This window comes from Nicotiana tabacum, chromosome 18 (genome assembly GCF_000715075.1).
Source record: "Nicotiana tabacum cultivar K326 chromosome 18, ASM71507v2, whole genome shotgun sequence".
In the NCBI taxonomy this organism is placed as follows: domain Eukaryota; kingdom Viridiplantae; phylum Streptophyta; class Magnoliopsida; order Solanales; family Solanaceae; genus Nicotiana; species Nicotiana tabacum.
In genome coordinates this window covers 149,499,253-149,512,606 of record NC_134097.1, presented here as the reverse complement: position 1 = coordinate 149,512,606, position 13,354 = coordinate 149,499,253, and the positions used below count along the sequence as shown (strand labels likewise).

At 38.5% G+C, this 13,354-nt stretch overlaps 1 protein-coding gene across 3 annotated transcripts in view; it reads right to left on the bottom strand.

Moving 5' to 3' along the window:
• Positions 1 to 12,697, bottom strand: part of LOC107793918 (uncharacterized) — a 34,793-nt gene extending 22,096 nt beyond the window's left edge. Inside the window, exons 1-9 of one of the 3 annotated variants that reach the window (XM_075237462.1) lie at positions 12,389 to 12,697; positions 8,991 to 9,158; positions 8,787 to 8,876; positions 3,748 to 3,884; positions 3,561 to 3,651; positions 3,366 to 3,448; positions 3,124 to 3,225; positions 2,155 to 2,307; positions 440 to 504 (exon numbers count right to left, since the gene is read on the bottom strand). In XM_075237462.1, coding sequence (XP_075093563.1) covers positions 440 to 504; positions 2,155 to 2,307; positions 3,124 to 3,225; positions 3,366 to 3,435 — 390 coding nt within the window. In that variant the 5' untranslated portion in view covers positions 3,436 to 3,448; positions 3,561 to 3,651; positions 3,748 to 3,884; ... (1 more) ...; positions 8,991 to 9,158; positions 12,389 to 12,697. Of the gene's footprint in view, positions 1 to 439; positions 505 to 2,154; positions 2,308 to 3,123; positions 3,231 to 3,365; positions 3,449 to 3,560; positions 3,652 to 3,747; positions 3,885 to 8,786; positions 8,877 to 8,990; positions 9,159 to 12,388 lie in introns of all 3 variants that reach the window. The other 2 variants (XM_075237460.1, XM_075237461.1) reach the window with 2 other exon arrangements.
• Positions 12,698 to 13,354: the final 657 nt, after the last annotated feature.

The window sequence follows — 13,354 nt, the reverse complement described above, 5'->3', positions numbered from 1 at the left end:
ACAATTTGGAATGTAAGGGTTAGGAGGATGTTCCAATGCAATGGAAAGAACTAAAGGAATATGAAAAGCTTTTCCCTGTTTCATTTATGCTTTTGGTGTAAATAGAAAACCTTTTTACACATATAATTGGATAGATTGGTCAGAAAATCAAGAATAGCCCATACAGCCGCATTGTGCATATACTTTGGCACCATCATGGTGAACTAGTGAAATGAACTTCGACTTATATAGTAAAAACATTCCAATACTCTAATAGTCATGTAAAGGAGTCTTCTAATTTTTAGAAACAAATGTTCCCAAGTACCCCTAATTATTATCGCACTTCCCACATCTTTCTTTAACCTGTGTTGGACAATGCTTGAGTTCCTTTATTAGCACATGACGGGATTGTTGAGCATCATCATATCGTGGGAGATTCTTATAGGTCATGAAATCTTACATGCTTGAAGACCCATACAGTGAACTCCATTCCCAACTGCTTCAACCTTGATGTTGTATTACTTCCTATAAAAACAAGAAGTATAAATGACTTGTCCTCTACAGTAGTAACAGTGAAACTTCAAAGAAATGACAGAAAAATCCTAAATAAATACTATTGCAATAAAAGTAAGATGCAGCATTTTATAACAAGCAAATCAGAAAAACCTGCTTTTAAACTTGAGGTAGCATAAGTAGAAAACTGAAACATAAAGCTAAGGCACACCACCTGAGAATTCAAATTGGTTGGGAGGCTCGATATATAGAAGAAGTAAAACACAACAAGGAAATTCTCCTTAATGTAGCTCAATATTTAAAACTTGGCAAATTAGTTACTTGTCGCAAGTTCCTATGGAAGCACTTCAGGTGAAGACCTTCAGAGCTTAAAAAATAGTTCATACTAAGTAGGTGGGAAAGGGCCCAAATTGAAGGAGTGGACTCTTCTTTCTTTGATTCCCATCATCTAAGCATTGTTTCTTATGCCCCGTTTGGTGTATAAGAAAGAAAGTACCGCATTAGGAAAGGTTAATCCGCACAAGGGAAAAAAGAAAAATACACCAGAACATGCAAAAATAAAAAGAGCACATCAATAAGCGTTTACTTTAGAAGTATCAAAGGCAAACTTTATGGTAAACCACTATTTAGAATGATTGTATGTAGCTTTACCCTTGACTTTCAAAAATCCAAATACAAGAAAAAAAAATTATACATCTCTTATCGCTTGAAAGAATTGCCAACAACTTCATAGTCATTGCATCACATATGAGAATATTTGTATCACAAAACTTGGCACGAGGTAAATAAAGCTAGAAATTGGAATTTATAAAAAAAAAATTACTATTTAAATCATGTATTGTTACAAGAAAATCAAAATAAAGGGGGTACTAGTAATATCTCAAACCACGAGGGAGCCAATGTTACAAAGACAAGCTTGAAGAGAGGTCTCTAAAATTACCCCAATATCCTATTATGATTCTTAATATCTACTTAGTTATAGGAGATAATTACTTCCCTTATCGTTAGTGGAGAATAAATCTCTTATCTTATTTTATTAGATTGCAAGTACAACTCCTGTATAAGGAGCCCCTAACTGTGTCGAGAATCAGGTGAATAGAAAGTTCTTATTTCTTATATAATTTTCCATACATAAAGCAAGTCAGTGGATCTTATGAAGTTTAAGGCAATGGCTCTTACAAAGTAAAGGCAAGGTTGCTTCCATGAGAGGTTTCTAAAACCCAAGAGTAAACCCCATGGGCCAAAGCAAAAGGTACCTCTTCTGCAACAGAACCAGACCACGCAAGCAAAACAATGCTTAAGCACAAACATATCCTTTATGTAGCCCACTCTATAGAAAAATATAAACATAACCAAAAGACCAATTTTTTATCCAAATTAGGACCAAAAATAATGCACGGACACATCACAGAATGCTAAAAAATAATCATTCGAGACTAGTAGAAATCTCAGTCTAGGAGTCATCATGAGCTTAAATCCTACATATCATGTGTATAAAAGAAGCCAAAATACCTGCACACAATCTTGAAGAAAAAATGCAAACCATAAATGAAGTTTTTGGATGTTTCTATAGCCCCTTGAGAAAATTTGAATGCTTTATACAAGACGCAATAATGGTTTATGAACATATCCCATATTCTAAACCAAAGAGAGGATTTTTACCATATATGCAGCCAAAAATACACTGTAAAGTCAACGGAAAACTGTTTGCTGCTGTAATTGATCGGCAAAAAATAGACACCAGTTTTGCTCTCAAAGATGGATTTCCAGGACTGACTCTAGACTCTGGTGGAATCTGGTCAGTTCCAGCAGTACCTACAAATACAGCTACATCATTAGCATTTTTGCAAATGATAAGAGGAAAATAATTCCTTCCTCACAAAGATATATGCATCAGAAATCAAACATGAGGCAAGAAAAGACAGAAACTTATAGAAATAATTTTCAATTACACCAGTGAGTGACTGGTGCCAAGAGCCTCTGTAGATATGTCCCTTTGCCGTGCAGCTTTTTGTTGGACATTGTACGTTGGGGGGCAACAAATTTATCTTCACGTGTATGTTAACTACTTTCTAAATGATACTGTTCTTATGGTAGTAATGATATCTGAAGAAAATTAAAAGTATTTATGTTAAAGAAATGCTACTTTGCCTTCTCGTATTGCATGCCTATTTGCTTCCATAAATTGTCTAATATTTGTCAACATGTTATTCAGGCGAGAAACATTTCCCTGCTATTTTTATACTAGTGAATATTTCATTTTAAGAGTCTATATTACATGGTTTAACCCAAGGATTACAGGGCTTTCATGGTTTGAAGTTTGAACCAAAACTATTATTGTGCATGTTGTTGTTTATTTATTGTGTTGAAATAGGTTAATAGTGCGCAGAACTATTCTGCCATAAAACAGATAAAGCTATCTTTTTAATATCATACCAATTACCAGGTTTTGGGTTCTTGAAAGTCTACTTCCAGTTCCCTGGTAGTCTAGAAGCATTAAGTTTGAAAAGCAAAACATCACAATGAAGACTATGAAGTCATGTCAGGCAGCCTAAGACAGTTAAGTCTGCAGTTAGCAAGTCGAATTACCAGGGTAAAACAAGTTGCATTCTAACATAATGTATATCATACCATTAAATAGCACAAACAGTTTGCTCACGAGGTTTGCATCCTCCAAATTCACAACAGAAGCATTCTTCTTCAGAAGCTCCTCTCCTCTCTTAACAATAGACTCTTGACTTTCGAAAAACAACAAAAGAAGCTGATGTTATTTGTTCTGAAACTCAAATGGAAGCGAAAACATTCAACTACCTAAAACAAAACCTAAATACATCAGGTTCTACAGAATCAGCTTTGAAAGAAACAAGAAGTACCAATCTGCAGAGGCAGACACATAAAGGGGATAAACAAGTTCTGTAGGCAGTTCCATGGCTTGGACAACATTCAAGATTCCCAACTGCATAATGAGAGACAGACCAACAATAAATTCTCTTCAGATGGTCAAAAGATACGGCCACCAATCTATCCATGTAATATTTACAGAATGGTAGGTTAAGCTACCGAATCACCTTCACATTTCTTAAATAGTCACTTGTCAATTGTCGTTTCCCAGTGACACGATCACATTGAGTAATCGAAAGTCCAGCAGGGCAAGCGCTGCTGTAGTGATAAAATTTATTTTACAACAAATTAGTCAATTAGCTTCTCAAGTGTCAAAATCACTAAACTATATACTGATATAAACTCTAGCCCAACCTTTGAGAAGTTGGTTGATATAAAACCATGTGTAGGCAAAATTCAAGAAATATCTTGTGGTCTGGCAGACCACCAAATCTTCGATACATTGCAGCTACTTCATCACTTACTTGAGCAGAATGGCACTCTCCAATCACCTGAAATCAGAGAAGGTTTCAGCTAGAAGCTAGCACAGATATGGTCAACGTCTTCTATTTGTCTTGTGAATTGAACCCATATGATTGATAAAGCACTTATTAACATTCTATCATAGGATCTTCACTGAAGTAACAAGTCTGAAATTTTGCACTTCTCAAAGATCACTTTTAGAGATACAAGCAGAGAAAATTGATGCCAACATAAGCACCACATGAAGTTCGATATCTATTAACTATAATTGTTGACATGTTTAACTTGTTCAACGGCATTGAAACCATTATTTACAGAGATCATTAGTATAATGCAAATGTTTTTCAGGAATTTTCCCCAACAGTATGGCCATGTTAGGTAAATAATGAGCAACTTAATGTGCCGGCTTTTTTTTTAACCAGGAAAGCAGACTTTTATCCTGAAATTTAGCTACTGTCTGGACAATTACCTATAAGACTCACTGATTCATAGTTGGTCTTTCCTCATAACACTATCTATGTTTTTTTTTTGAAAAGGTAAATTGGATTAATCAAAAGGGAGAGAACTCCCGTAAACAGGAAATATACCAAAAAGTAGAGAATTTACATCAGAACATGATTCTCTACAAAAGACACCCAATCTTCTATACAAGTAGAGGCTATATGAGTGCACCAAAAAGCGATCAAAGATAAAAGACTATTCTTAAGATGTGAAGAAGGAGACCCAATCTCATCAAAAGCTCCCACATTTCTCTCCCCCCCAAACTATTCACATGAGAGCTAACGGGGCGAACTTCCACGCCTTTTGCTTTCTTCTTCTACGGAAACCGGCCCAACTATATAACATTTCCTTTACGGTGCTTGGCATCACCCATTGAACACCAAAAAGATTCAGGATTGCCCTCCACAAAGCCAAGGACACAGGGCAATGCAACAAAAGATGATCAACTTCTTCCCCTGAGCTTTTACACATGTAGCACCAACTAACAAGTGTAATTCCTCTCTTTTACAGATTTTTAGCAGTCAAAATCACTCCCCTCGCCGCTAGCCATGCAAAAAAGCACACCTTCGTGGGTGCCTTAGGAATCCAGATCGAGGAGTATGGAAAAGTGGCCTCCTCTCTCACCAACATACTCTGGTAAAAGGACTTTACAGTGAACAAACCATCGCCACGCAAACCCCATCTCCAAGAATCACAAGATGGTTGGGGCCTGTGTTGCCCATATAGCATTGTCAACAAATCTTGGAGCTCCGCAATCTCTCAATCTTGCATGTTCCTTCTAAATGAAAGGTCCCATGCTTCTTACGAATCTGTTGGACCATCAATTCCTTCTGGTTTGAAACTCTGAAGACGTGGGGGAAGGAGACCCTCAGAGTATCCTCTCCACACCACCTATGATTCCAAAAGCTGATTCTCCTTTCATCTCCCACCCTGTAAGTGATGTTGCCACTGAAGGCTTCCCAATTCTTCATGATGCTCCTCCACATGCCACACCCGAAAGGTGCTGTGATTGCCTTGGTCCTCCAACCCCCTCCCGTCGAATCGTACTTTTCTACTATGATCTCCCTCCATAGAGCATTTCCCCATTGAATACCCTAAGATCTTTTACTCCAAGTCCACCCCCACTTCTTTGGGAAAGTGACTGTCTGCCAATTCACTAGATGAAACTTTCTGGTTCCATCCGCCGCATCCCAAAGAAAATTCCTTTGAGTCACTCCAGTTTTTCTGTGATGCTCACAGGAGCTTGCAACAGGGACAAGTAATAGGTGGGAATAATCGATAAAGTGCTTTTAATAAGCACTTCCTTACCGCCTTTTGACAAGTACCGTTTCTGCCAGCCTGCTAATCTTTTTTCAACCCTTTCGATCACTGGATTCCAAACCGTAGTATCCTTATGCGAAGCACCCAATGGGAGACCCAGATAAGTAGTGGGAAGGGAGCCCACCTTACATCTGAGGACATAAGATAAAGCATTAATGTTAGCAACCTCACCCATCGGGAAAATCTCACACTTGTCGAGGTTGATTTTGAGACCAGATACTCTCTGAAACCACTGCAGGACCTGCTTCAGGAAGGTCAACTGATCCATATCGGCATCACAGAAAACTAGGATGTCATCCACAAAGAGCAAATGAGAGACTCTTCGGGCACTGAGCACCCCGATCGGAGTTGAGAATCTTCTCAAGAAGCCTCCGCCCGCCGCACGATCCATCATTTTACTCAGAGCATCCATCACTAGAATGAATAGCATGGGGGATAGGGGTCACTTTGCCTGAGACCCCTGGAGCTGCCAAAGAAACCACACGGGCTACCATTAACCAGGACAGAGAATCTGACTGAGGAAATGCAGAACTTGATCCATCCCCTCCATCTTGCCCCAAACCCCATCCGCATCATAATGAAATCCAGGAACTCCCAATTGACATGGTCGAAAGCCTTCTCAAGGTTCAACTTGTATAGTAAGCCGGGTTCTCTATTTTTCCTTCTGGAGTCTACAAGCTCATTTGCCACTAAAGCAGCATTCAGGATATGCATATCTTCCACAAACGCATTTTGGGAGGACGAAATAGACACGTCAAGAACCTTTTTGAGTCAGTTGGAAAGAACTTTAGAAATAATCTTGTAAATGCTCCCCACGAGACTAATAGGCATGTAGTCTCTGATACAAGATGCACCTTCTTTCTTAGGCACAATAGTGATAAAAGAAGCATTGATACTTCTCTCGAAAACACCATTCACATGGAAGTACTCAATGGTTTCCATCAACTCGCCCTTGATGGTGTCCCAACAGAGCTGGAAGAAGGCCAAGGAGAAACCATCAGACCCGAGGGCCTTATCACCAGCACAACTCGACACAGCCTCGTGCACCTCCTCCTCCTCGAAAGCCCTTTCTAGCTACTCACTGTCTCCTTCCCCTATGTGGTTGAACTCTATTCCCCCCAAAGTCGGCCTCCAGCTAACTTCCTCTTTGTATAAGTTCTCATAAAACCCCACTATCGCCCTTTTTACCTCCCCCTCTCCCTCAATCCTTACCCCATCCACAACTAAGGATTCTATGAAGTTTCTCCTTCGATTAGCAACCGCCACCCTATGGAAAAATTTGGTATTTGAATCCCCCTCCTTAAACCAGAGCGCCCTCGATTTTTGTCGCCAACTAATCTCCTGAGCTATTGCTAACTCGACTATTTCCCTCTTATCCTCCCCCAATCTCGCTTTCTCATATCCATCTAACTCCCTCGCCCCTTCCCCTCTCTAATTCCCCCAATTCATGCATAAGCTCCCTCATTTTAACCTCTACCCTCCCAAAAACCTCCTTATTCCACCTAATAATATCTCCCTTGAGCAATTTAAGTTTCTTAGAAAGACGGAATGAAGGTGTCCCTGATACCCCGTAGCTTGTCCACCATTCTTTCACCTTGTCACCAAATCCTGGCACTTTCAACCACATGTTCTCGAATCGGAAGGGAGCACGCAACCCCCTCCCTCTGCATCCATTTAGCAAGATAGGCAAATGATTCGAAGTCAGCCTAGGGAAAGGAATCTGCAGCACATTCGGCACCAGCTCATCCCAAGAGAGCGATATCAGAAATCTATCAAGTCTAGACCTTGAGTTGGAATCCTCCGCCCTGGCCCAAGTAAACCTTTCCCCTGACAGAGGAAGATCAATGAGAAAGTGATCATTGATGAAGTCAGAAAACTCCTCCATAGCCCTCGAAATCAGACTACACCCTAATCTCTCCTCCGGAAATCTAATAGTGTTAAAGTCCCCCCTAGAACCCATGGAATGTCCCATTCCCCCATCACATTGGCCAGTTCCTCCCAGAAAACACCTTGGACCCTTCTCCTACCGGTCCGTACACTCCCCGAAATCCCCACTCCACCCCACTCACTCTATCTTTGACAAGTGTTGCTAAAGAAAAAACTCTCTTCTTAATCTCCTTTACCTCCAAGCTTCTATCATCCCACATTAGAAGAATGCCCCCCGGCACTTCCCACGGCTGGAACCCTGTCATATTTTACCCAACTACCTCCCCAAACACTCCTCACAATCACATCCGACAAAACTTCCATTTTTGTCTCCTGAAAACAAATTAGGTTAGCACGCCCACTCTCTAACTCCCACTTTGATGATGGCCCTTTTGTTTGGGTCATTCATCCCCCAAACAAAACTTGCAAGATGAACATATTCATCAGACAGAATTACAGTGGAATTATCATATATATATTCCAACCTAAAGCTAATTTTATAGTAATAATATCCCAAAACAGAATGCAGAGCATAGAGAACATAGAAAAATGCAAGCTAAGGACACGAAAGAGGATGTTTGGCTGTCATGAAAGGGCAGCGAAAGTGTGAGTAACTTTGCAGTGCCCTAAGAAAGAAATCTATCCCATACTTCCCCATGTTTTCCTTGCTCAACTCATAAGAGATTCCAGGAAAATCTCATCTACCACCATAACATGTCATTTTTTAATTGCTGCATCGTTGTCTTGTATATTATCAATCACTCATGAAGTAATAACAATGGTCATTATTATTTATGCCAAATTTGTCAAGAAACAATATTGTACTTCAGACATATTTCCTGGAAATAATATTGATATAATAATATCTTCAGTTTACCTTCTGCATATATATGTTTCACTCTGTTTTACGAAAATATACATCAAAATTATGCACATATGGTATGGAGCACATGCGTAATGGGCGCTTTGCGCTGGTATTTAGCAGACATACTTAATTATGAAATGTAGTCCTCTAAGTTTCTAACTTTCGCACAAGCTTTTCAGACAACTAGACACCACCAGTAGGGTAACTCTCTTTTTCCTTACTGGTCTTCCGATATCTTTCTTGTAGATCCTGACGACCATACACCACTAAAAGGAGAATGAAGAACCATATATCTTCAAGATAGAGACGATCGGACTACCTTGGTAATGACCCTCAATAGTATGTCTTGATGTTGAATAGGTAGCTTTGAAATGTTAGCTAAAAAGCTAGGTGCCATATTTTCTTTATCCTGAAACAACAGATAGTGGAATCAGCACGATTAATTAATGATGTCAAATCACTAAAATAAGTAAATAACTTCTGAGAGCTTCTCTTCATGTGAAGCCAAAATTTTAATTCAGACCTCCTTTCTTGCACGTTCAACTGCCATCTCAACATACATGATGCAGAAATTCCTAACCATTGATGAGGCATTAGATTCCCTATATAACTGCCACAGATCAGATAATGGCAAACCAATGTCATGCTGGTGCTTCACTCTCTTGTTCACATGGCTTAGAATCTCAAGTACCTAATGGAAAGAACACAAGTACAACTTCATATGTGTTCAAAAATTTGAAGGAACAAACAGCATTATCAGAAAAAATTAAGGAACAAAGAGACCTACTACCATGGAAGTCAAATTTGAGAATGCAATTAAAGAAAACGCATACGTTCAAAATGCAGGAGAACAGATTATACATGCAAACAACGTCAAATGAAGTGCAAGACTCATTATTTTTGGTAAGGCAAACAAAATTATTAACAATTGGGGGAAACCCTGTTACAAGCCGTATCCCAAAAAGAACAGAACCTACACCAAAATATGGTACTCAACAAAAGAGACCCAATCCTCTACACATATAGGGACCTCGATCCTCATGAGTACACCAAAAAGAAACAAGAAACAAAAGACTATTCTGCAATTTTATAAAATCGTGTTCCACCCCTTTAAGTTGCTCTCCTATTTCTCTCCATCCAAATAACCCACATGATTGCTAATGGGGCAACATGCCATGAAGTGCAAGACTCATGAATCATCCCAAGCTAGAAGCATGCTGCCCTTGTATGGTGAAGTTCTAATAATAACCAGAGTTCACAATACCAGCCAAAATTATACACTCTTACTGCTTCAGCCCTGAAATAATATTCTTTTTACTACTATTGGAACAAAATAAACCTGATTGCAGCTGAATGAAAATAAAGTATCCCAACTAGCTTCTAGTTTGCAATTGAGGCTAGTTTATTGATTGATAATCTTGCCACGTGACAAAAAATTTAAAGCTCGATGGTGCAACTAAGAATCAAGGAAAGATAAAATTGAGAGACCCAGAAAACAGCTGATGATGTAACTAAGGATCAAAAACGGAGAAAATCGAGAGACCCATTTGGGTATAAGTCTTGAAAAGGAAAAGAATGATTATAACAACAGCAATAACAACTACTCCTCAATCCCAAACAAGTTAGGATCCGCTATATGAATCCTTACTAACCATGTTACTCTATGTAGGCTCATCTCATGTCGATATCATGCAAATTCAAATGAAAACTATTAGAAGTTCTCTACATTTCCTAATTGTATAAATCTCTAGAAAGAATAGGACCTACATAAAAGTGCTCACATGTTTATTGTTTAAAACATATTCTTAACTAATAGGTATCACCCGTATAGATCACTGCACCCTATGGCGTATCTTTCGCTAAGTCTGCAGGGATCCCAAGAAATTATAGGTCCTTCGAGACAACTCTCTTCCATGTGATTTTATGTCTACCTCATCCTTACTGTGGTTTCACTTCTACAGGCCGTTGCATCTAGGGATGTTCGTCATTTAAACCATGGTACGGTATTTGGATCATTCGGTTCGGTATTCGGTTTCTTAAAATGCTATACCAATACCATACCTAATTAAATTCGGTATGGTTCGGCTCTGGTAATTTCGGTTTGTTCAGCTATAAAGCCATAGACTGTAATATTCTTAAGTAAAGTACTCACACATACGAAAATAAAAATATTACTATAATATAGTGAGAGAAAAAAATAGCAAAAAAGCTAAACCTAGACGGGAGAAAGATTGAAACCTAAGTAGGCAGCCCAAGAAAAGAGGGAAAGGCAAGTATAGTGGGAAAAAAGATGGTAAAGCTTAAAGAAAACTATAAAACTAACGGAAAGTAAAATTTAGAAGTTTAATATTTATGTTATAATCAATATTATGTGAATTGTGTAATTTAGTATATATTTCGGTACGGTCAGTATTTTATTTTTAGATACCGAAAACCATACCTAATATCAATTTTAAAAAAGAAATTAAACCAAATACCAAAGTATCGATTACCAAATACCAAAACTTTCGATTCAGTACGGTAATTCGGTATTTACCAAACTATGTGCAGCCCTAGTTGCATCTAGAGGTTGATGCAGAACATGAGCAGACCACCTCAAGCGAGTTTCTCTCATTTTATCCTAGAAATGTGCTACTTGAACTTCCGATGAATGTTAGTTCTAATATTATATAACAACAACCTTAGCATCTGCATCTCTAGGACACTCATCATGTGGATATGTTGAACTTTAGCGGCCAAACATTCTCACATATAACATTGTTGGTGTTATAGTAGTTCTATAGAACTTACCTTTCACTTGGTAGGCATCTTTCTATTATGTAACAACCCAGTAGTACTTCCCCACCTCAACCAATCGATTTTGATTTTACATTCCATTCTCCTAGAATAAAAAGGGCAGCCCGGTGCACAAAGCATCCCGCATTCACGCAGGATCCGGGGAAGGGCCGCACCCTAAGAGGGCGTGATGTAGGCAGCCTACTCTGATGCTAGCATCAATAACTAATTCCAAGACCCGAACTCGTGACCCATAGGTCCATTCTCCTAGAATAACGAGCCAAATATCTGAAATCTAAATTGGTTGCATTTAGGAACTGCAATCCTATCTGATTTTAACTCAATTTTACTCTTTTTATATTGACTAATTTTTAGTGCATATATTCAGTCTTACTCCTACTTATCCTCGCTGATTTTATCAATTAGCACAAAATTCGTCGGCAATTAGCATTAACCATGGGATCTCATCTTGTACTGTGTTGTAATTACAAGTGCGGGCTTAATGTTGATCCCTGGTGCAAATCGACGACTATGGGAAACTCCTTTATGTCTCCTACTATTGTTCTCAAGCTAGTGATGGCTCCTTTGTACATGTCCTTTACGACATTTATATATTCAATATGAATTCATTTCTTCTCCAACACCCACCAAAGAACCTTTTTGGTACTCTATTATGTCTTTTCTAGGTCAATAAACACAACGTGCAAAATGCAAATCTTTCTTCCTCTCGCATAAACTTCCATCAATCTCCTTAGCAAAATATAGCCTACGTTGTATCGCTCTTTCCCATAACTTCATCTTTAGTTCGCACAACTTTGAATGTCACCTTCATTTTTTATAACTTGGAATTAGGGTACTCGTTTTCCACTCATCGGGCAACCACCACTTCTAAGTATAGAATTAAATAGCTTGGTATGCCATCTTACTCCAATCACTACAAGACACTTCCATACCTCTATGAGAATTCTATCTGAACTACAAGCTTCTCTAATCCTTGTATTGTTCATGACATCCTTTACCTCTGCCGACCTAATTCTACTGAGTAAAGCTAAAGTTTTTATCATGCACACAAATTATTAAGTACTTTATAAAATTTTACCGCTAATTACAGAAATTGAAAAGAGAAAATTGAGAAAGAGTAATTACTTTGTTGCGGACGAGAGGGGCAGACGAGGAAAGTGAAGCAATGGAGAGAGGGAGAAGCTTGGTGAGCAAGTCTTGTAGTTTTGAGTCATCGCAAAGTGCGAGCCTTGTGAGCATTCGATCAAGGAGTTCCTCTATCTCAGCGTCTGATTTTCCAGTGAGCATAGATGCCCAAGACGACGTCGTTGTAGAAGAGGAAGAAGAGTCCGCCATTTTCTTTCGTTTTTTCTTGTGAAGATCGGTTGATGTAGGTATTGTACCTGGACTTAATGAGACCCCCCTAAGATATTGGATAGCTAATTCCACTTTGGTGCAAAAGAAGAAATTCCCTTGCATTATATAACCTTAGGGGTTGTTTGGTTGGGAAACCTTATCTCAGGATTAATTCTTCCAAGATTAGTTATCCGAGATTATTATCCCATCCTCCTATAAGGATAAAAATAACATTACAATTTTGGAATAACTAATCTCGAGATTTGTTATAACACGATTTTATTCCAACCAAACGTGGGATAAACTCATCTCAAATTTAATCTCAGGATTAAATATCCCTTATCCCTCGTACCAAACGAGCCCTTAATCTTTCTTTCTTTTTTTTAAGGGTACAGTCTTATTAGTCTTTCTTTTAATTTTCAAGTGGTTAACTATTCACTCTCATTCTTTCCAATAATTAAAAAAAAAAGAGAAAAAAGAGAAAACATTTCGAAGTGCAATTTAGAAGTTGAGACATGTGTCACTAATTATTTTCGCCCCTCATACTTATCAACTCACATAAATTGTTTGAACAAGCACCAAGATGTGCTAATGGGTGTGAAAATTAATAGTATATATTAGGGGTGGCAAAATGGGCAGGCGGATCGAATATGGAACGGGCCGAAGACAGATAATGAAAAAATGGATAAATTATTCGACTCGGTCAATATTTAATACGGATAAAAATGGGTTAACCGACGGATAATATGGGTAATA